At 42.5% G+C, this 23,446-nt stretch overlaps 1 protein-coding gene across 4 annotated transcripts in view; it reads left to right on the top strand.

Moving 5' to 3' along the window:
* The window catches only part of GABRR3 (gamma-aminobutyric acid type A receptor subunit rho3), a 45,440-nt gene that overhangs the window by 5,631 nt on the left and 16,363 nt on the right, over positions 1–23,446 (top strand). For all 4 annotated transcript variants that reach the window (XM_050959085.1, XM_050959077.1, XM_050959093.1 and 1 more), the window contains exons 4-7: positions 11,904–11,971; positions 13,825–14,048; positions 19,027–19,109; positions 22,018–22,158. In XM_050959085.1, the coding sequence (XP_050815042.1) occupies positions 11,904–11,971; positions 13,825–14,048; positions 19,027–19,109; positions 22,018–22,158 (516 nt within the window). The remainder of the gene's footprint in view (positions 1–11,903; positions 11,972–13,824; positions 14,049–19,026; positions 19,110–22,017; positions 22,159–23,446) is intronic.

Genomic DNA, 23,446 nt, shown 5'->3' with positions numbered 1-23,446 from the left:
AGGAACTGCAGCCTACAGCAAGAAATGCTGGGAAAGGGCTATAAATATGCTCCCCTATACTCCATGAAAAAGAGACCTAGAGAAAGAGATTAGCAGCACCACCCACCACTGTTACTCTTCAGCAACTGGGTCTGAGCAAGACCTAGGGTGGGGCTACCAATAGAGAAGGAGCGTGGGATGTAATGAAGAAGCCTGGAAAAGAGGGAGAGAGAAGGCCTAAGAGGCAGACAGACAAGCAAGCAACTCAGGGGCTGTGGGATGGGAAGAAAGAGTGAAGTGGGAATGTCTGAGGCTGGAGCAGATGGCTACTTTATTGTTTAGGGCTTCAGGGCCTCAGGGTCATGGGCATCATTTCAGAAAAATTCTAGGGGGGCCAAAGTTGTGTCAGCATGTAGAACATTATATGTGATGTATTCTATCTTGCAAAGGCTGGGGTAGGGGGGAGGAATGGAGCATATAGACCAATGAAAAGTCTGTGGGAGGCCAAACAAAGATCTGAGCAAGGGCAACTGAGTCTGCCCTGCCGCATAGCAAATGATGCCCCTGCTCAGACTGAAGGCTTTGGCAGAAGGAGAACATGGGCCCACCTATGCCTCAGCACAGCCTCCAAGAAGCAATGTGCTGATACCCCAGTAACCAGTTGGTTGTCTCAGAAGGGGAAAAGTTCCCATGGTCCCTGGAAGGAGGGTTGTGGCTCAGAGAGCAAATCGAGAGTAGGCTTTTTGTTTGGACATTTTCCAGTGGGCTCTTGTTTACCTTGGGAAAGGAGGAGTATTTTATTCCGGCTGGAGGTCTAAAACTATCCCTGACATGGAGAGAGAGATTTCCAGCCAACAGGGAACCTGAGGCACCGCCATATCCTGAAAGGGAAGACTAAGGCCTTGGCTACACTGGTGCTTTACAGCGCTGCAACTTTCTCGCTCAGGAGTGTGAAAAAACACCCCCCTGAGTGCAGCAAGTTACAGCGCTGTAAAGCGCCAGTGTAAACAGTGCCCCAGGGCTGGGAGCGCGGCTCCCAGTGCTGTAAGCTAATCCCCACGGGGAGGTGGAGTACATGCAGCGCTGGGAGAGCTCCCTTCCAGTGCTGGCGCCATGACCACACTTGCACTTCAAAGCGCCGTCGTGGGAGCACTCCTGGTGGCAGCGGTGTACAGCTGCAAGTGTAGCCATACCCTAAGCAAGTCTTGCTTTAATAAGCAGGATTTGGCCCATGACGTGCAAACTGGACGTGGGGCAATGAAAATCTCCTGGTCGTGGTGGACTGGATAGCTCAGGGGATTGTTAAAGATTGCTGACTTAAGTCCAGACATTAGTAACTGAATATCATCATTACTGTCTGATGGCCGGCTTGTGGTCTTGGTCCATTTTCCAACAGGCAAGTCTCCTTATAACAATAAAACCCCACCATGATGTTCGCTGAAAGCTATTTCTGAAAGACAGGCGAAGCTAGTAATCTGAAATTTATCAGTCAATGGCTTTGCAAGTTATCTCGGTGTCCCTCTCTCCTGCTTTTCCACTCAAGGAATTGTAATTTATGGAAAGGCTATCTGTGGAAGGAAAAAGCATTTCCATGGCAGCAGACAGTTCTCCATGAAGTACTCTATAAAGCTGTCTGGAGAAAGGTAATTCTGTTTCACAGACTTTGATATTTCAAAATCTTATTTTATTACGGTTAGGAATGAAAACCAAAAATGCCTAAATGCTCTTGGAAAGGGGATGGAGCCACAGCTATGGGACACTACACCTGGCTAGCTACAGATCCTTGAAGCCCTGGATTCCCCAGCAGTCCACAAACATTTCAGTTTAGCCAAATCTGCAAACGTCAATGAAACAATGTTTTGTCAGAATTTTTCCAGCCAGCTCTAATACAGTTTCACAGGGCCATTCTACAAATCAGTATTTCTGGTGTGAGTACAAACTGCTTGCAGAATGCACACTGTGATATACACATTTTAATTTTTTTCACAGGAAGCATTTCTTTTGGTGCCTGGCAGCTTTGTTTTCGTTTTTGTCAGTCCTGTCCTCTTATTATCACATGGCTAGTAATAGGGCCTGATCTAGTGCCCATTGAAGTCAGTTGGAGTCTTTACTTTGACTTCAGTGGGTACTGATGATCATATTGCCATGGGTGAATACACACATACTCAGTGAGGAAGATGGTAACTTATCAGCCAGTGGATTTGCAAATATCAGATTACTAGTTATACCTCTGTCTTTCAGAAGTAGCTTTCAGCAGAACAAGGAGTCAGCTGTATCTCCCTTTCCCGCTAACATCCGCAAGAAATAGTGATGTGGGTAGCAACATATCTGCCATATCTTCCTGTTCAGAGATTTCCCAAATCTTCACAAGAGGGCTGTTAATATCTAGAATAGTACTGGTTGCAATTTCTATAGCGGTAAATAAGAGTAACACTGAGAGGCTATGGGAATTTCTAAGAGTAACAGATGAAAGTCTCAATAAAATGATCTTTGGCCCTGATTCACTCTTCGCATTACTCTTTGTTATATGCTGGTGTAACCCCATTGAAATCAGTGGGGACAAGCACAGACCCTGGAAGCCCAGGCTGCTGCGGAGCTAGGTGGGCGAGCTGGCAGGAAACCAGGCAGGTTTGGAAGCCTGTTTGGGTTCCATCAGACTTCAGTGGGGTTATGCCAAAACACGGAGTAATGCAATGAGGAATCAAGGCTTCGTTGGTAGTTAATACACAGTTGTGACATCACCAAAAGGGCCAAGCCTCAACTAACTAATCAGAACATGACTTTGGATAGGGTACCCTAATTCATCCCATGACAGGAGAGATACAGGATATGCATTTCCTTGAAGGAGATTGACTTTCATCTAATGCTGCAGTGTATAGCAAAGGGGAGCTTAAATACATGCTGAGATGCAATCGGTGATGGGGAACGTGCACTGTTGTTAAAGACACCAAAGGAAAAGAGTCAATACGAATAATACAGACTAGCTTAAAATATAGTTTAGTTATTATTTGAAGGATGTGAACCGTGTGCAGTACTATAATTATTTCTGGAAGTTGGAAATTGGACTAGTATTACTGAATAAATCTGGAGACAGAGAATAGATTTTGCTCTCTTTAATCTGGATGTCATCACCATGGGTCTCTGCAGCTCTGAACACACACAAAAACCAACCAAACAAAAAGCCCTCCTTTAAACATCACTGTGGTCTGATAGCATTAAAATTGCCATTTGAATCTGTTCTATAGATTATTCGCTTACTAACTGAATGGTTTGGCCTGTTTTATTTTAAAGACTTTTTCCTTTTGAGTGGTCAGGTGTTTTCTGGCTATGGTTTCTCACTCTGGCCATCCAGGTGACTGAGGTGAATTGGTGGTGTGAGGTGGAGGTGCAGGAAGCCATGAAATACTAATTAGTGGGGAAACAATCTGTTCAGGATGCAGTTCTTTCCAAACAGTAGAACTTTAATTGTGTCTCTCTAGAACCTGAGTGAAAAAGAGGAGGCGCTACACTAAAGTAGCATTGGAGGCATTCTGGGCTCAATTCACTATTGCCCTGGGGCATCATTTACCCCAGTGCAAAATAGATGCAAATGCCACCACTCTGATGTGGTAGCATATTTTAGCAGCTATGCAATGACTATACGAAGGTCAGGGCTAAGGTGAATTGGGCCCAGTGCCTCCAAAGGCACCCCAGGGTATGTTGGTTAGTGTCATGTGCTACCTTCTGAAAGTTATAGCTTTTACTTCCTCCAGTGAAGCTCTGCTGGAGAGCATGGAGAGTGTGGAGCCCTCGCCATTGTAAACACTCCTCTCTGGGGCCGACTGGCTCTACCAGCATAGCCTGTACAGCCTGCCTAACTACAGCTGCCACCTGCAGAGCTACCTTGGAGTGGGGAAGAGAGCCTACTGCACCTGCACAGCATCAGCCATAATCTGGCTTTACGATGGGAGAGATTTACAGCACTTTGGCTTTATGCATTCAGAAGCTGATGCTTTTTTCAAGCCTAACAGATAGAGCATCTCATTGCTGTGATTCCTGGTCGACTTGTATCTGTCACACGCACTTGTGCTCCATAGCATGATTTATTCAGCTCAGTTAGCTGCATCAGCTAACAATACTGAAGTGAGGAGTAGGAGGAAAATCAGGTCAGAACAGTTGGGTAAAGAGCATGGATTTTAAAAACAAAAGAATTTTTTAAAATAGGTCAAATTCTGCCCTCAGTTACACCCCATTGGGTTTCCCAGGTGTTACAGCATGGAGCTGTGCCCAAAGAATTTGGTAACGCAGCCCAACTGAGTCTCATCCCACAACAAATAATCTTCCCTTTACTTCGGGGTAAGAGCATCTGGCTATGCACGCTCCATCAGCCTAAAGCTCACAGAAATTCCCTCTGTCAGGGGAATTCTTTAGTCCAGTTTAAGTTCACTTTGCACTGCCTATGTCTGTGGCCTTGTGGAGATGAGAACACCACCTATTTTAGGCTGACTGGGCCAAATCCTGCTTCACTTACGTAGGTGTAAATGTGGTATAACTCCACTGTAACCAGTGATGTTATTCTAGATGTATGCTGGTGTAAGTGCAAGCATAATTTGTCCTTCTGACTCTTACCAAATGATCTTTTTAAAATTCAGTTCTGACTTTACTAATTTATTAATAGATTAATTTGCATATGTAAACCTCACAAATAGGATACATCAAGCTGACTCAAACTCAGCAGGCGATTAACGTGCTGTTTCTACTTCTTGCCACAGAATGCTTCTTTGCCTGCAACACATTATAAAATGAGGTTAAGTGAACCAAACCTATAATTCAGAACAAGAGCTCTGGCTGTACTCAAACATTAAAAAAAAAAGACTCAGTGTTATAATGCATTTATTCCCAAAGCTTGGCTGTCACATTGTTTCCTTGGCTGGATTTTCTCTTTGCTTCTGTTTCATTTCATAGTGCTGTTATAGTTTGAGAGTCACAGGCTGCCAAAAACACCCTCTCTCACACACAGGAACTGTCTGCTCCAAATTAAAAAAAAAAAAATATGAAGGAAACCATTGCTTGGGGCACCTTGAGTTTGCAATTCTTGTACAACCTCTTGAGTCAAAACAAAATCCACCAGAGACATTTTATAAGCGTTAATTGCAATGGCTAGTTGCAGCAGCGAGGAGCAGTCTTTATCTTAGGTGTGGCTGGGCTAGAGCAGTTTAGAATAAATTTTCCCCAGTGTGGGCTCAAGAAGCCACAAGCATGGCAGCTGCACTTCATCCAGTCTTCCCAACTCCATCCCACAGTGCATTGTCTAGTTTCAAATTTGGGAATTACCCAGAGTGACCAGATGTCCCGATTTTATAGGGACAGTCCCAATATTTGGGGCTTTTTTTAATATGGGCTCCTATTACCCCCCACCCCGCCATCCAGATTTTTCACACTTGCTGTCTGGTCACCCTAAAATTACCCCAAATCTCTGCAACAATGCTGAACATGCTGGATTGTCGTTCAGAAGTTTCAGAATGGTACAGTGTAAGAGTGAGGTGAACCCATGAACATCAGTCTGCACTAACTCAATACACAGGGAATGTATTACATTTGTAAGTGTAATATGCAGAGTTACTCTCTTAAGGGTTTGTGCTGTGTGTATGCAGGCCATTTCAAAAGTTAGTGCAAAGTAAACCCTTTGTGTTTAGACAAGCCCTAAAACTATTTGCTTCCCAAGTAAAGGCTAGCGTCAACAGAAACTGTTCAATTTGTGTCATAGTCATAGAGCATGTGCCTCTGTCCATACAAATATCCCCCACTGCTTGAATGCTGCCCACTTCCCTGATGCCATGATCTACACAACTTCCCCTATCCATTAATCTGCTTAAATTGCCCTCTCCCCTCCTCCCCCCGCCACATGCTAAAACAATTTAATCTGCAGTATGGAGGGAGGCTAAATTATGATTCCACATGTCATTACCTCCTGTTAGCATTACCTGTACCTATATTGCTTCTGTTCCAATTTTTAGATAATGTTTTCATCTCTTAGCTCATAGAGCCATACTAATCAGTCCTGATGAGAGGTTGAACTGCTAGGAGACTCTGTTCCTTCTTTTATTGTCCTTTTGAAAGCCAAACCAATGTGAGTGAGCATGATGTCTTCCTCTGCCAGTGGGAGAGCAGAAAGGGATTATGTATTTAACAGCTGTACAGTAGTGTAAACCTCATCCTCAGAAATGGTGATTGCCTAAAAGTAGTGTCATGTTACCCATGGAAAGGAAAGGAAAGTCAGTGGGTTCACATGCAAATCTTTTAATATCTTACCATGCCCTTTTAAAAATATCATGGCCTCAAGTCTCCTAGCTGTCTGTTAGGTATTGTGGAACTCTTAGAAAATAATCCATCTTGGACTGCAGGAGGAGGGAGAAAATAAATCGCATTGCTCACACCATGCAGAACTTCCACAGCGTTACTTTAAACTCCAGGCAAACGATCACTTTCAGATATCAAAATGATGTTTCCTGGCCAGCTATGATCTGCGGTGTCACCAGTCAGACTGGCTTGACAGACAGAACTCTCCCATTTGAGAGAGGTGGTTGGAGAGAGCTGCTCTTTGAATCCCTTTCAAATAATCTTCCTATTTAGTGTTTCTTAACTACATTATTTGAAACTACATTTTTTAAAAGTCACTGTCTTGCTCTGCCATCACCCTCTGAGGACTTGCTAGAGTCTACCACACACCCCCTCCTTCGACTGATCTAGCATCTGCCTCTCTCCTTCTCTTTGTTCAAGAGCCATCTCCTCTGAAGTTTCTACTACTTGGATGAGCCCTCCTGGTTCTTCTGTCCTCATTGACTCTCCAGCTTGTTTCAGTTCTAGCCTCAATTTATTAATTTTTCTCACCTTTTAATTTGTTTAAATTTGCGATGACTATATATTGGGTAACTATTTAATTTCTCTGTGCCTCTGTTTCCCTACATGTACAGTAGAATTCTACTTATCCTCCTTAGTGAAGCATTTTGAGATCTACAGATGAAAAGAACTATCTAAGCATAGTTATTGTGATTTAAGCACATGTATGGTCTTTGTCCACATTTACACTGGAGTGGAACCATATGTTCCCTATTGCACACTGCACATGGACCTGCAAGATCAAGGCTTGAGTGTGTAGTTGGTTGTGTTAAGGCTTAACATGTCTTTGTGAGGGCAGCCTTTAGAGAGCACGATAACCCTCACACACTTAAGAAATACCTGAACTGTAATGTGTGGTAATATTTAGCCAGTAGAAGGTAAAAGTTTCTGTACGCAAGTGGCTTATCTTTCCTCCTTCTGTTATCAAGTGTGCCCTCTGTCTCAGTTTCCTCACAGGTCATTTTACTGGTTGAGTAGTTTAGTTTACTCTTTCAGCTAAATTAGAACAACTCCGTCTCTTCCAAGGCAAGCAAGAGTCCAATGGAAATCCACTGCAAAAAAGGGCTCCAGCATGTCATTCAGCACCTAAATCTTTTCCTCTCTGTGTCACAGCCCTCCATCGCAGGTCTCCAGAATTTTCCCCTAGTGATGGAGGGAGTGAAGGGGGCTTCCTCCCACCCTCTTTTGGAAGATACAGCTTTGACAGGAAACTAGCACTCAATAACCATTTCAAGCCCAAGACCACCTTGCCCAAGACCTCTTCCTTTACTCTGATAGTCCTCTAATTTCCATCCTAGGCCTTGCCTACTTCTGGCACCATCCCATCTCAAATACTTCAAACAAACAGATGGACAAGGATAAAATACTCTTTATTACTGCCCACTGCCCCCACTCCCAGCTCTATCCAACCCAGGGAACTGTAACAAATTCCACAGTACTTTCTTCTCCCTGTGGTTTCCTTACCCTTCTATCCACCTGACCTCCCTCCTAGGCAGCCTCTCTGGCTCTTTTCAGGAGGGAGCATCATTAGGTCTTACCTATTCCTTGTCCCCTGCCTTGCCAGAGGGAACAGGAGTATTTTTATATGCCTGCCCCTTTCCCAGTATGCATTGTTGCCGAACCTACAACTCCCATCAGGTCTCAGAACTCGGGGGGTGAGCTATGCTGGGTCTGTAGCCTCCTTAAAAAGCCAACATACCCTGTTACAACTGCATGCAACTGGAAGAGATCTGATACTCCATCTAGTAGTGGGAGCTTTGCAAAATAGTGATGCATTCACTGTTGGAATATTGTAATTTTTCCAAACTGGAACAAAAAAGAAAGGGTTAAATTATTTCCTGGGTAATGAATGATCTGAGTATCATGGCACTGTGGAAAGATCGAAGCTTCTGGAATTCACTAGCTCAGTCCCCTAAATTCTACATGTTTCCTATGGAAATGCATGTGCAGTACAGCAACTACATCGTAAAAGGTATAACTGCACAAAAATGCCTTAAAATTCTCTAAGGTCTGTGATAGGATTTTGTCATTCCTACCATACAAATTGACCCTAAAATGCTGCAGAATTTGTGAGGACCTACATTTAAAAAAAAAGTTACGTAACTTGCATATGCAGCTATTATCTTTCACTCAGGCTACTGATGAAAATAAACTCCATACTCATGAGAGAAACATTAGCTTGTTTTAAACCTTTTAAAATAAATAAAATGAAGGAGAACTGATTCCACGAGGCAGGACTTGTTTGCATAAATATAAATCCATCTGAAAATAATTTGGATTTGCTGCTGAGGAGTAATTATCTTGAAAATCTGCGGAACTTCAATTGTGAAAATCACTAATCCCTCTAAAATAATGATTTGTGGAAATTCTCTAGCAGCAACTGGAGCTGCTCAGTTTAATGAAAAAATCCTCTTGCCCATCCCCCCGTTTTTGTTAAAATAGGAAAATAAAAACCTAGAGTTTCTCTTGATACTATTTTTAAATGAAATTAGTGCTGGTGCCTCATTGTCAGCCTAAGACACTGAATTTATTAACAGCAGCATTGTGGCATAGGCACCAGCAGCACAAGTTTTCCCTACGCTGTCTCATCTCTCTAACTCTACCCTGATCAACTTCTCCTCCAAGAGAGAGAATAGTTTATTCTTTCTCTTTTAGGACTCAGTCCAGTGCCATTTATATCAATAGGTGTCTCTCCATTCCTTCATTGATTAACAGAGCCAGAAGGGATTATGATATTCATTTAGTCTGACCTTCTGTATAACACAGGCCATAGAATTTCACCCAGTGACTCAACGACTTGTGGTTCAACTAGAGCCTTTCTTTTAGAAAAACATCCAGTCTCAATGTAAAGAGTCCAAGTGATGGAGAATGTATCTCCTCCCTTGATAATCTGTTCCGGTGGTTAGTTACCATTGATTTTAGCGGAAGTTGGCTCTGACTCACAGGACCAGATGCTCCAACCCAACTAATAAATCCAGAAAGCCCTGAACAGAGAAGCACCGGTATGCATTTGTTTCATGGTAGTGGAGGGACAGGATATAGAAAGACCCCAATTCAGCAAGGTACTTAAGCGCATGCTGAACTCTAAGCATGTGAGCAGTTCCATTGAAATTAAAGGGACAACGCGTGTTTAAAATTAGGCATGTGCTTAAGTACTTTGCCAAATTAGGGTCAAAGTGAGTGGAGAAGTCTGCACCTCCTACACCCAGTGGATTAGAGCTCTGTGGATGCTTGATCTGCCCTACCTCAGAGTGAGGGATGGGGTTAGGCTAGTGCAGAGGTGAGGTAGTGGCCAGTGAATCCATAGCTACATAGATTTACCAACCTTCACACCCATTTGAGGCTGGAGACAAAGCATCTGCAGAAGCTACTACAGCCTCCAGAGCTGGCAAACAAGAAGCAGGAGAAGCTCAGAGAGGTTTAAAGGGGTCAGATACAAAGTATTACATTTAATTTTATGTAAAGTCTCTTCATGTAAGCAAAATCTCTCTCTTGCTTTTTGTATACATAAATTAGTTAAGAGTGATGAAAATAATGCATACTGTATTGAGGTACATTCATTTGCATTTTTAAAATAATTTATTAAGCATCAGAGATGTGAAAATAATATCATCTATGGTAGTGGTTCTCAAACTTCTATACTGATGACCTCTTTCACACAGCAAGCCTCTGAGTGCAACCCCCACCCCATAAATTAAAAACACTTTTAATATATTTAACACCATTATAAATGCTGGGTGCAAAGTGGGGTTTGGAGTGCAGGCTGACAGCTTGCGACCCCCCATATAATAACCTCGTGACCCCCTGATCTATGGTTAATAATTGTTAAATGCAAATGTCTTTCCTTTCCTCTCATGTTGAGCTCTCTTTGACTTTCTCCCACATCCTCAGCTCTTTTTTTCCCCTCTAGTTCAAATGTTCTGATAGCAACAATGTCTCAGCCATATTGCAGAGGCATACACTGTTGTCTTGGTTCTCTGGTTCCATGTTACTGACTGACGTACTGATTCTGCAAATGCTTTGGCACGTTTATAACTCTACGCAGGTGAGAAGTTCCATTGGCTTCAAAGCCACAATCCTACAAACGTAACATTATTTTATTTTAGATGTACTTTGCACTTACGGTGCTCCCAGATTCTGCTCTCAGTCAGACTTCTGCAGTCCCATTAATGTCACTGTCTCTACTCATGTGCTTGAAGTAAAGCACATGCTTAATTTTTTTCAGGCTTGGTATCTTTGCTGTAAAATATATACTGGATAACTCATGTATATATAAAGCATAATTGTTAGCATTTGTCTGGGAAACTTAACTTCTTCATTTCCTGACCTGTTTTAATTTTAACTGTAATGTTGCACTTTTTAATATTTTGTAATACCAAAAAAATCCCTGTATTTGTCAGTGGCAGTCACCTAACTGTTCTGCCTCTGTTTTGTAGATGCATTTTTAACCTATATGTGCTCTCCAGAGCTCTGAAATTCAGAATAGTGGGCAGAATGGGAGCTTTGACTTGCAAAATACTTGATTAGGAATTTAATTTATTTATAAAATCTTACAACAGTTAAATTATTATCTATCTATCTTCTCCCATACTCTCCCTGGTCATCACAGCCAGTGTCTTTACTGCCATTCCGTAGTCATATAATAGTTAATGTTTCTGTGAGCAGATTTTCATGATGTGGTGGTAAAAACATGGGAGCTATGTCTATCTTATGCTTGCATGCTCTGAAGTGTCCCTAGCCTTTGTTTGCCAGAAGCTGTGAATGAGTGACAGGGAATGGATCACTTGACAATTACCTGTTCTGTTTATTCCCTCCAAAGCACCTGGCATTGGCCAGTGTCAGAAGGCAAGATACTGGATTGGAGGGGTAATTGGTCTGACCCAGTACGGCCGTTCTTATGTTGCATTGTTATTAGTACCAGTGTAGTTGCACCAGACTGAGAAACAGATTAGAATATGGTTTTACTTAGCAGTCAGTGAGCAGGTTTCCCATTTATGGGACTTATATCCATTTCAAGGTATTATAGGACAAACTTTTATTAGTTACCTAGTACAGTTACTTTAGGCATATAATAAATAATTTTCTTTAGAAGGCGGAGGAAACGTTTTCACTATTAAGTAGTCTTTACAAGCACTGGTATATTTGATACTGGTATTTATGTAAGTTTTCTGCAGGGCCATTCTAATAAGTTGCATAAGCTTCAATAGTTTCAGAATCGTAAGAAAACTTTTTTTCATTCACCAAACTTCAGGGTCATGCTGTTAATCCAAGTCATACCCTGTGCTAGATTGCAAAGAGATCACTGAAGAACATGTGCTTATTTGATCAGATTTTTAACATCAGGTTTTCTTTCATTGTCACTGACATTCTCTTTTGGTTACTAAGGTTAGATTCAGTGCACATAACAGTTTTAAAATTAATTCAAGGCAGCACATGTATGGAGAGGCGGTGAGCAGTGCAGGTTGTTTAGGTTTATATTAACATATAGGTATATATGAAAAACATTTGTCACTTCCGGTCATATTTTTTGTTCTGCTGTTTTGAAGGGTCACCAATACCAGTGGGCATTGATGTGCAGGTGGAAAGTATTGACAGCATTTCAGAAGTTGACATGGTAAGTTTTTATCACTTAAATCCTGTCACTAAACTGATGGAAGGCAGAATTGTAACCAAAACTCTGGGATCACATAGGCTTCAGAAATAACCCTCCAAGATTCTGATGTAGAACCAATATAGTTAAAGAAGTAGAATCCTACAAGATTATATTATCATATTGATACATGAAAGTAATTTTCATTCAAATTAATAGATGCTACATGTAAATATGTGTTAAATGTCTCTTGTGTGCCAAAGGACAAAGCGCTTAATAGCCTGATTTTTCAAAAGTATTGAGCACTCCATAGTTCCTGTTAAGTTGAGGGGGAGTTCCTGGGTGTCACACACCTTTGAAAATCACTCTGCAAGCCTTTAGCTTTTGTGGGTCCTGTGCACAGAGGCAACTTTCATTCATTCTGCATTACAACTTTATGTCCTTGACTTGCACTAAGAGGTTTTCTCTCTCAAAGACACAATGCCTACACTGAGGCTTGTATCCCTCCATTGCTGAAGCACTAGTGCAGCATCACCGGGGCTAGCAGTGGTCTTAAGTGGTAGTGTATACTGGCCACCCGCATTTCTACCACTATGCCATATAGACCTACTGTTAGCTGGTAGGCAGATGCCAGTATCTGGTATATGTTAGCACTCCCATCATTGCTAGTGCTAGTGGAGCTGCAATAGTGACACAGCAGTGGTGGAAGAACCTGCCAAAAATCTTACTATGCACACAGTCTTGGAGAGGGAAAACCTCTTACTGCTAGTCAAGAACACAATGTTGTGAATGCATCTGTTCGTGCCATATTCCCAGCTTCACTTACATTAGTGCTGCATCGTTTAATCCTGGAATGCCCACACAGGTTAACTCGGAGTAAAGAGCACATTTACAGTATTAGTTTCTCACTTCAAATGTAGTTTTAGGCCACAGGCCCTGATCTTGCTATGGGATCCATTACTCTCGTGCAGGGTCCCACTGAAGTCAGTGGGATACCACAAGAGCTCAAAGGTCCATACTAGTAGATCACATTACAGGAAATGATTTTGGCTGAAGTTCTCCAAAAAAATTCATCCTGAGGCAGAGACCCAACTTGGAAAAATTCAGCCCAAGTGGTTTAAGCTTGACAGATTTATAGGACACAGAAAACAGGTTCTTATTGGGAAGTGTTGGGCCATATTAATAATAGGTGGTGCTGCCAGCCCCACCTGTAATAGTACGTGCACACAAACCCATTCATTCATTGTGAGTTATAATATGTTCCTCAGGGTCCAGGTGCCAATATTTTACATTTTTGAGTCAAATTCTGATTTTAGTTACCATGGTGCAAATCTGGTGTAAACCCAGTAGATCTACATGAGTGTAACTTGAAATCAGAATTTGTTCTTGTATATTTTAGATAATAGGAACTCAGTTATTGGCTGCAAATGATAAAAATGAGGTGTTAATGTGACATCAAGAGAAAACAGCAAAAAGTTCAGTGGAAGGGCTGTAGAGTAATTTCTGTTGCTTTTATCCTACTTACTAAAATGCTGTTTTCCTTTTGGGACTCTTTTATATTTTGGGCCCAATCCAACAGCCCATTGAAATCAGTGGTAGTTTTGTTTGTGTAAGAAAGAAGTATGGACTTCAAAACCAGGCCCTTTGTTGGCTGAACTATAAGTACCACCTAACCAGGGCAAACAGCAGATATCTCAAGATATCTTCCATCTGTGTTGTGCTCCCACTGCGTGGCTTTGAGAATTCTGCTCTTGAAGCTCGGAGCAGAAGTAATTCAAAGTCATCAGGTTTGATTAGTTGTACTGGTTATTATTGCTGTATTCAGAACCAGGAAAAACACTCATGCATCTCTTCCTCTTAATTTTCTTTATGCAAAGGACTTCACAATGACCTTATACCTCAGACATTACTGGAAGGATGAGAGGCTTTCATTTCCTAGTACTAGAAACAGAAGCATGACCTTTGATGGAAGACTGATCAAAAAGATCTGGGTACCTGATGTATTTTTTGTCCATTCCAAAAGATCTTTCATCCATGATACAACTATGGAGAATGTGATGCTCCGAGTGTACCCTGATGGCAACGTACTCTTCAGCCTAAGGTAAAGACAGTTACCCCCCACCCTCAATAACTATCAGCAGCAAAATGCTACATGGCTGCTGCCTACCTGGACAGAGCAAGCACAGAAGTTGTCAAGCTGAGAAATTATCTGAGATCCTTGTGGTTAAATATGGAGTTTTCATAGTGGTTTATTTTTTTAATATGTTGGGGTTGTCACAGGTTCTGTTGCATATAAGGTGGCAGCTCAGGGCTGACCCAAAGACACATTGGTCCTTTCCAAATAAGGAACCTTAAATGCCTCTTCAAGATTCTGAGATGTGTACTAACATTAATCCATTTTCACTAAGTAGACCCTGGGAATTGGTGACCACCTGTATGTCAGTACCTAAGGCAAGCTTTATTCATAGATTATTCATAGATTATTTGGGTTGGAAGGGACCTCAGAAGATCATCTAGTCCAACCCCCTGCTCAAAGCAGGACCAATCCCCAAATGGCCCCCTGAAGGATTGAACTCACAACCCTGGATTTAGCAGGCCAATGCTCAAACCACTGAGCTATCCCTCCCCCCCAAAAAATAGGAGAGATACCAATCTCCTAGAACTGGAAGGTCATTGAGTCCAGCCCTGCCCCCTGCCTTCACTAGCAGGACCAATTTTTGCCCCAGATCCCTAAGTAGCCCCCCTCAAGGATTGAACTCACAACCCTGGGTTTAGTAGGCCAATGCTCAAACCACTGAGCTAGCCCTCACCCCATTATATCAGCTAATGTGATTTGCCAAGTATTTGAAATTCCTAGTTTACTGCTATGAAAATAAATTCAGAATTGACATTACAGCTTATAAAATTTCCCATCATTCCCCTGTTAAACATTTTCTGTTGTTTGTGTGGTGGGATGGTGGAAATGTTTACATCTTGTTCATTTTTTAAAAATTTACATGAAAAGACATCAGATATAAGAGACTGCTACTATTAAAAAGCTGCTACTCTTAATGAGAGAGACAAGGTGGGTGAGATCTTTTATTGGCCCAACTTCTGTGGGTGAAAGAAACAAGCTTTTGAGCTACACAGAGCTCTTCAGACCTTCGAAAGCTTGGCCCTGTCACCAACAGAAGTTGGGCCAATAAAAGCTATTACCTCACCCATCTCGTGTCCCATATCCTGGGAGCAACACTGCATACTACCATTAATGTCAATGGTTGTATTAATATTGCAGTACTTATTCTGCATTTCTGTCCAGTGATTGCAATAAGGTCAGAAATTGCTAACAGAGAACAAAATTTTCCCCTTGGCTCTGCATTACTGATGTCAATCCTGATATTTTTTCTCTATGGTACCTGCACAGCATTGCCATAATATCATTAGGAGTTCCACACATACAGTCAGAGTAGATTATTGGAGTTGATATCAACTGTGCAGTGCTTAGAATTGTTAAAGAAACTCTAATTTCCCTACAAGAAATTGGCTGATGTTCTAGACAATAGCTGCATCATTCAACTTCCCCTTATTATCTGCAATGTATTGTGATTTTTTATTGAGGAGTCTTATGTACATTGCATGATGTGGCAGAGATGATCTTAATGGATGAAATTTTCCCCAGTGCAGGGGCATAGAGACTAAATTTCATAGATTCCTACACCAGAAAGGATCATTGTGACTGTCTAGTTCAGGAGTTGGCAACCTCTGGCAGGCAGGTTGCCAGGGTAAGCACCCTGGCAGGCTGGGCCAGTTTGTTTACCTGCTGCATCAGCAGGCTCGGCTGATCCCAGCTCCCACTGGCCACGATTCACTGCTCCAGGCCAATGGGGGCAGTGGGAAGCCATGGCCAGCACATCCCTTGCCCACGCCGCTTCCCGCAGCCCCCATTGGCCTGGGACGGGAACCGTGGCCAGTGGGAGCCGCGATTGGCCAAATCTGCTGACATGGCAGGTAAACACACTGACTTGGCCCACCAGGGAGCTTACTCTGGTAAGCTGCGTGCCAAAGGCTGCTGATCCTTGGTCTAGTCTAACCTCCTGTATAACACAGGCCACAGAGTAAATATAGGCCACAGACATTTAGAGGCGCAGCAATTATTACTTCCCCCGCTACCTGACACTGATAGTTCTTAGATCTCCCCAAGCATTTCAGTGTAACCCTTCTGCCCCTCTGAGTTGGCAGCAACAAGGGCCGGGTTCAGTATCCAGGGGTTCCGTTTCAATAACACAATGCCAAACCAGCTCGAGCCCCCACCCAGTGACCTGGGAAAATCTTACACCCCTAGGCGCCTCGAAGAGGCAATACTTCCCCTCTCGCAAGCACAGAGTCTCAGCATAGCAGAAAAGGTTTAATTACATGAGATAAACAACAAGCATTAAACTGGGAAAACACCTCAACTAGAGTTCATAGACCAAACCATGAGCAAAGACCCACCCCAGGAAATTGGGCCGTGTCCTTTTCCCTGGGCTCTTGAGTCCAGTAACCCCCTAAATCACCCACAGTCCCCAAAAGTCCCACAATCCAAAAGTCTCTGTCCTGGGTCAGTGCAGCCCCAAAGTTCGAGAGTCTATCTGCAGAGGTCCCTCCCCCCAGCCTGGGTAGAAAGGGGCACCTTACATAGTCCAGGGCAAACTGCCCTGCCTCTCCGTGGGGTTCTGCTTCCGCCTTCTCCACGAACTGCTCCACTTAACCAGCCACTCCACTCTGCTCCTCCAGCCGTCCTCACAAACTGCTCCACTCCGCTCCGCCAGCCGCCCTGCTCCGTGAGCTGTTCCAGCTGTCCCCACAAACTGCTCGGCTCCGCTCGCTCCGTGGGCCGCTCCACCCGTCCCACAGCTACTCAGCTCTGCCAGCTGCTCTGCTCCACCAGCTGTCCCGTGATCCGCTCCAGCCGTCCCCCAAACTGCTCCACTCCCCACTCTGCCAGCTGCTCTGTTCCGCCGTATAGCTTCAGGCTCCCCCACTAGTTACAACAGTACTCAGTGCTCTCAGCTCAGTAATTCCAGCTCTTTAGTGATTTCAACTCTTAGTGATCTCAGCTCATAGTAGGGGAGCCCCAGTGCTAGTGCACCATTAGCCCAAAGTGAGTTTAGCTCAGTAACCTGTATCTAGATTCTTAAGGGAATAAAAAAATCAACTCTGACATTCCACAGTGGAGAGAGGAGTGGGTGGAACTGGTGCTTCTGGCTCCACAAGGAGCCTACACCACCAGGCACAGATACCTGTCCCCAGCCTCTCTCAATTCACTGGGTTTTGGAACCCACGTCCCTTGTCTAGCAAGTACCACCCAACTAAGGTTGAGTTATTTCTGTCACAAAGCAGTCCCACAGCTCGGCAGCCTGGAATGGGGTAGGCATGCCTATGCAAATACGCTCTCTGAAATTCTTTCCACCAAATGTCAGGGTAGAGCTCATCCTGACTCTGCTTACATCAGTTATTTGTCTGGAGAGTAGTAGTCAAATATATGTATATGCATGAGCGTGCACACACACACGTTTAAACAGATTGCAAGATTTTTATGTCTGCCAATCACAAAGTTCTGTAGGAGACTGTCTACTTTCAATTTAGTGCAGTATACTTCCTTGTGTGAAATCGATCAAAGGAAACATTCTTTGTTTTAGAATGATTAAGGTCATACAGTGTGTCTATAGCCTCAGCTATATTAATGCCTGTCTTCTTAAAAAAACAACAGGAGTACTTGTGGCACCTTAGAGACTAACAAATTTATTTCAGCATGAGCTTTCATGAGCTACAGCTGACTTCTTCGGATGCATAGAATGGAACATACAGACAGGAGATATTTATACATACAGAGAACATGAAAAGGTGGAAGTATGCATACCAACAGGAAGAGTCTAGGTTAGGCTGTAATCCATATCCTTATTTGTGGAAAACGTGCATATTCCACAGATTTATCTACAATGTCCAGAGTCTAAAATTTCATGTTATTTTTAAAAATTCTTGATAAACTTATCTTCATTCTATCAATCAATATACAGCTGCTGGTTTATTGAATCTTCTGCAGCTACACAGACTGAAACAACTGCACCCACAGAGGTACAAATTTTATACATCATTTTAAAGAAGTGTCAACTTCAAAGCCTTATTTCAACCACATACGTTCCTACCCTTGTAAACATCCATCCACAATGCAGTCACCAGCCATGAGTTATTGACATTTAATTATAAGCACAGTAGAATTCAATTTGAGTTTGCCACTGGAAGATCAGTCAAGCAAAATGTCAAACAGGCTGTGACAGCACAGGGAAATTTAGCGATAACTAGAACTATATACGGTATTTGTATTTGAACTGCTGCCTCTAACCTTTTATTTAGGTTTATTGGCCATAATGTCAGGGACACTGATCCTCCACACATTCATGGAAAAGCAGATGGAATGACAGAATCAACACCTTTGCTTGGATTTTCCTACATTTTTTAGAATGATTTTCAAACATGCATGCATAAAAAATATTAAGCATTTTTCCATGTGCAGTCCCCAGTGTGAGTGCGTGGAGCTTGAAAATCAGGATTTATCTTTTTATGGAATTATATTTTATAGCCTTTCTAGTTGTGAAATTACCCTCCAGAAGAATATCCTCTGCACTGATGTCTCCTTGGCTCTGGAGTCAGAAAGACTGGAAATAATAGCACCAAGAATTCTGAACTTCCCCTGCTGGTCTTGTTAAGGTGTAAATTCTGAAGTATAACCAGTTATGAAGAATTCAAAAGTGATAGCAAGCAACATGAACTTTCAGTGGTGGAAAATGGGGAGCCAGCCAATGGAGAGATTAAAAATTGGGGGTGAAATAGTAATAAGAAAATATTGTCTGTTTTTTTAAAAAGTCTCCCACTAGTTTGGATTTACCTTTTAATCAAAAAAGAGATTTTAGAATATGTAATTCTAAAAGCCAAAAATTAGAAAACTTTTGAAACCCCTCAGTGATTCCAGGGTCCACAATAAGATGTCTACAAAGTCACAAATTCCTTTTAGGAATTAGTGAAAATTACCTTAAACAATTGTTTTCTGGTCCTTATTGTAGGATTACAGTTTCTTCCATGTGTTTTATGGATTTCAGCCGATTTCCTCTGGACACTCAGAACTGCTCTCTAGAACTGGAAAGTTGTAAGTTTGACTCAGTCATAGTACCATATATACTCATTATATGTGTCTCCTTACCCACACTTCATTTATGTCATAGTAATTCCCCCTTGCTAGATGCCTTTCTACACTTACTTTGGAAGACATGTGACCTGAGTCTTTCAGTCTACACATACAGAACACCGGCCTTTCTGGGGACTTTTGGGAATAACCTCCCATAGAACACTGAATATTCAAGAAAGGTAAAGATGCTCCTGCCTACTTCTAAGGCATGGAGAATAGTAGGTTGAAAGATGGAGTCATTTGTCCTTCAGCATAATTCATTTTTAAAAGTGATCTGCAAGTATCTGTGAATAACAACAGAATACAAAGGCTTCTAGATCTTGTTCTCCTGGTGACTAGCAAAAACTATACAAACTGCAGTCTCTACGGTACATCACCGAATGTTATGCCTGATAATGGTAGCCAGACATTAGAGCTGATTTAGGCCTGAACCTACTGTCAGGTTGGCCAAAGTGGCTCACGAACATGGGTGCCAACCTCAGGGCAAACTGTGAAGAAGCAGAGCACAAACCCCAAATTGATATTCTGTAATTAGATTTCACCAACCAAATATCAAATGAAAACTCCATAAGCACTGTAACAACCTTAACATGGAGTCACAGACAGTCCCCTTCGGCATTCTTGTCTATCTTGCCAGGCAGGCAAGCCTGCCTTTGTGACAGATGGTCCCTTACACTACAAATCACAATATTCAGGTTATTCCCAGTCACTTACCCCAGGTTAGTTCTACCTTAGATCTCTCACCGAAGACAAGTCTTGTAATCAGTCCTGTAATAAACTAACTAAAAGGTGTATTAACTAGGAACAAAAAATCAGAGAGTTATTTACAAGGTTAAAGAAGGTGCAAACACACACAAATGAGTTACAGTCTTAGGTTCCCAAATAGTAGCTGCTATGTATACAAGCTCTGTATGTCCTTTAGGGCTAACAAACTATACCTATTGGGAATCTCTTTCTTATGCTTAGAAATATTGCTCTCTCCGAATTCTAAGCAGCATAGTGATGATAATTTCTTCTTAACAGGGATTTTTATTCCCTTCCCCCAGCATTCAAGCTGTGATGGGACGATGGCTTGTGCAAGTACCCTCTTCATAGGTGTCAGAGAAGCAATCAGCAAAGTCTTTTTTGTCCCCTGATGTTCCCCAATGGTGTGTCTGTGTCTGCAGGCCTTCCTTTGTTGGGGAGGAGATGACACCTCTTGTGATAAACTAGTATTTCCCACGTGGTAATGCTTCTCTCCTGACTATGGGGGTTTGTGTGAAAAATCCACATTCCTGAGTGACACAATTATACCCCTGTGTAGACAGCTCTGTGTCGCCGATAGAGCTTCTCCTATCAGCATAGCTACCGCCTCTCAGGGAGGTGGATTAACTACGACGATGGGAGAGCTCTCTTCATTAAAGCCCTACAGCAGCACATCATTTTAAGCGTAGACCTGCCCTTAGCAAACATTTTTGTAGTTACAGAGCAAACACATAAATATTACCCTGTAACATGAGATACAGATATTATAAGTAAGAGGAATACATGCAGCATCCTGCTAGCATTTCATAAAGTCTAAACACATTCTTTTAACTCTAATATCTGTTTTAACAATACTAACTGGTTCCTGGCTCTGAATTTGTCAGTGTTCAGCAAGGACGAGGGGTCTTGGCAGGAGCTGGCACCTGGTCTGCCAGCATTGCATCTACTCATGCTGAAATCAATGGCAAACCTCCCACTGATTTCAGTGGATGTAGGAGCAGGCCCTTAGAGTTCAATCCAGCAGCTGCGAAACATGTTGAATTATCTTAACTTCAGTGGAAGTTCTGCACATGGAGTGGTTATGGGATCAATCCCTTAGGCAGCAATTAGCAGAGGTTTACCCCCATCCCAAGTATGAGCTCACTGTGTGCATCTTGTACATTTCCATAGCCAAGATTCAAATCCAAACCAGTGTTGGGAGAATTGCTGCAAAGGTTTTACTACAGATAAGCCTCAAAAGTTCAAATAATCACCAAAATGTATCTGAACTCCTTTGGTTATCACAAGAAAGCCACTCTCGTGAGACTTTAGCTTGCTCCTGGTTCCAGCTAGGTTGGAAACACCCTGGGCCAAATCCTGAAGTCCTTACTCAGTCAAAAATCTTGTTGACTTTGAAGGGAATTTTACCTGAGTAAGGACCAAGTTAAAATTGAGTAATGACTTCAGAATTTGGCCTCTTGTGACATTGTGAAACTTCTGCTTTATGGACTAGGCTGAAAAAAAAGAGAGCAAAGACATACAAAAACGAGAGAATGTAGGAATCAACTGACTGAATTTTTTCAAGCTGTAAAAAAATTGTTTGTTTTACCACTGTCAAATAGTTTATATTTTACAGGGGCAATTTTTATCTCACTTGGCCTTATTTGCCCAGCCCTAACCAAGGACTATGGAAGCTGTAGAGCCGAGTGGAGAAAGGGAATTCCATTTTGCAGAGAATTTCAATATTGAAAAATATGGTTTCATTCTGATTTGGACTGACAAGCAAAAATTTCAAAATTCTCTGCGACAGGGAAAGGAGTCCCAGGTCTGGGGCAGTTTGCTGGCTGGGCTGCCCCAGAGTTGCAGATCCAGGAAGCTGTAGGGTCCCAGTGCTGCTGAGGAGCCTGGAAGGTGAGCTGGAAGGAAAGGCAGGATTCCATCGTGACTCTGGCTGGGTTCCATCAGAACTTTGTCAAAATTGAATAATCCCTGTGAAACATATAGATATCGATGAATTGGCAAATTCCGACACAAGAATGTTTTGTTAAAATTTTTCCAACCAGTTTGAGTTACAATGCTGTCCCCATTGAAAAAGTGGAAGCCTTAGCCTGGCAGAGCTGGTAATTCAGCTTTTATTTTCTCTTAGATGCTTATAATGAAGATGATCTGATGTTGTACTGGAGACATGGGAATGAGTCGCTGACCACGGATGAGCAGATCTCCCTTTCCCAGTTTTTCATTGAAGAGTTCAGTGCTTCTAGTGGACTAGCTTTCTACAGCAGTACTGGTATAGTATGCTTGTTGGCATTAGAAGATAAACACCTAGCTCAACCATACATCATATACTTTACATGTTATTTTACTATTAATAGATAATTGTGGATGGTTGGATCACAGAAACTCCCTTGGGAGCTGCCAACTGATGTGCCAAGACTACCCCTGCTCCAGTTTTCCCTGCAACTCAGGCCTCCAGCACCCTGTCTTGCTGAGCCAGACACTTCCGTCTGCTCTAACACAGACCCAAGGTCTGAATTACCTGCCCCAAAGCTGCAGGTTTACCTGAAAACAGCTCACAGAAGTGTGCTTGTCTTTAACACTCAGATGCCCAACTCCCGATGGGGTCTAAACCCAAATAATTTTGTTTTACCCTGTTGTCAAGGTATTTTCCCCCCAGTTTGAACTTTAGCGTCCAAAAGTGGGGACCTGCATGGACACTTCTAAGCTTAATTCCTAGCTTAGATCTGATAGCACTGCCACCAGCCAAAATATAGTGTTTGGCACACTTTCTGTTCCCCCAAAACCTTCCCTGGGGAACCCAAGACCCAAACCCTTTGGGTATTAAAACCAGGAGAAATAAACCATCCCCCCTCCTTTCCCCCTCCCAGATATTCCCCTCCCTGGGTTACCCTGAGAGGCTATACTGATCCAAACTTCTTGGATCTTAAAACAGAGAGGAATTAACCTTCCCCCCCACCTCCTTTCCCCCCACCAATCCCTGGTGAGTTTAGACCCAATCCCCTTGGATCTTAAACAAGGGGGAAAAAATCAATCAGGTTCTTAAAAAAGAAAGCTTTTAATTAAAGAAAGAAAAAAGTAAAAATTATCTCTGTAAAATCAGGATGGTGAATGTTTACAGGGTATTCAGATTCATATAGCCTAGAGGGAATCCCTCCCTCTAGCCTGAGATTCAAAGTTACAGCAAACAGAGGTAAAAAATCCTTCCAGCAAAATACACATTCACAAGTTAAGAAAACAAACATAAGACTAATCCACCTTTTCTAGCTAGTACTTACTATTTTGAACATGAGAGACTGTTTCAGAAAGATTGGAGAAAGACCTGGTTGCACGTCTGCTCCCTCTTAGCCCCAAGAGCGAACAACGAACAAAACAAACAGCACAAACAAAGACTTCCCTCCACCAAGATTTGAAAGTATCTTGTCCCCCCATTGGTCCTCTGGTCAGGTGTCAGCCAGGTTCACTGAGCTTCTTAACCCTTTACAGGTAAAAGAGACATTAACCCTTAACCATCTGTTTATGACACCTGTATAAAGCTTATGCAGGGTAAACTCATAAAT

Source organism: Gopherus flavomarginatus, chromosome 1, assembly GCF_025201925.1.
Source record: "Gopherus flavomarginatus isolate rGopFla2 chromosome 1, rGopFla2.mat.asm, whole genome shotgun sequence".
Lineage (NCBI taxonomy): Eukaryota > Metazoa > Chordata > Testudines > Testudinidae > Gopherus > Gopherus flavomarginatus.
This window is presented reverse-complemented; position numbering and strand designations above follow the sequence as displayed.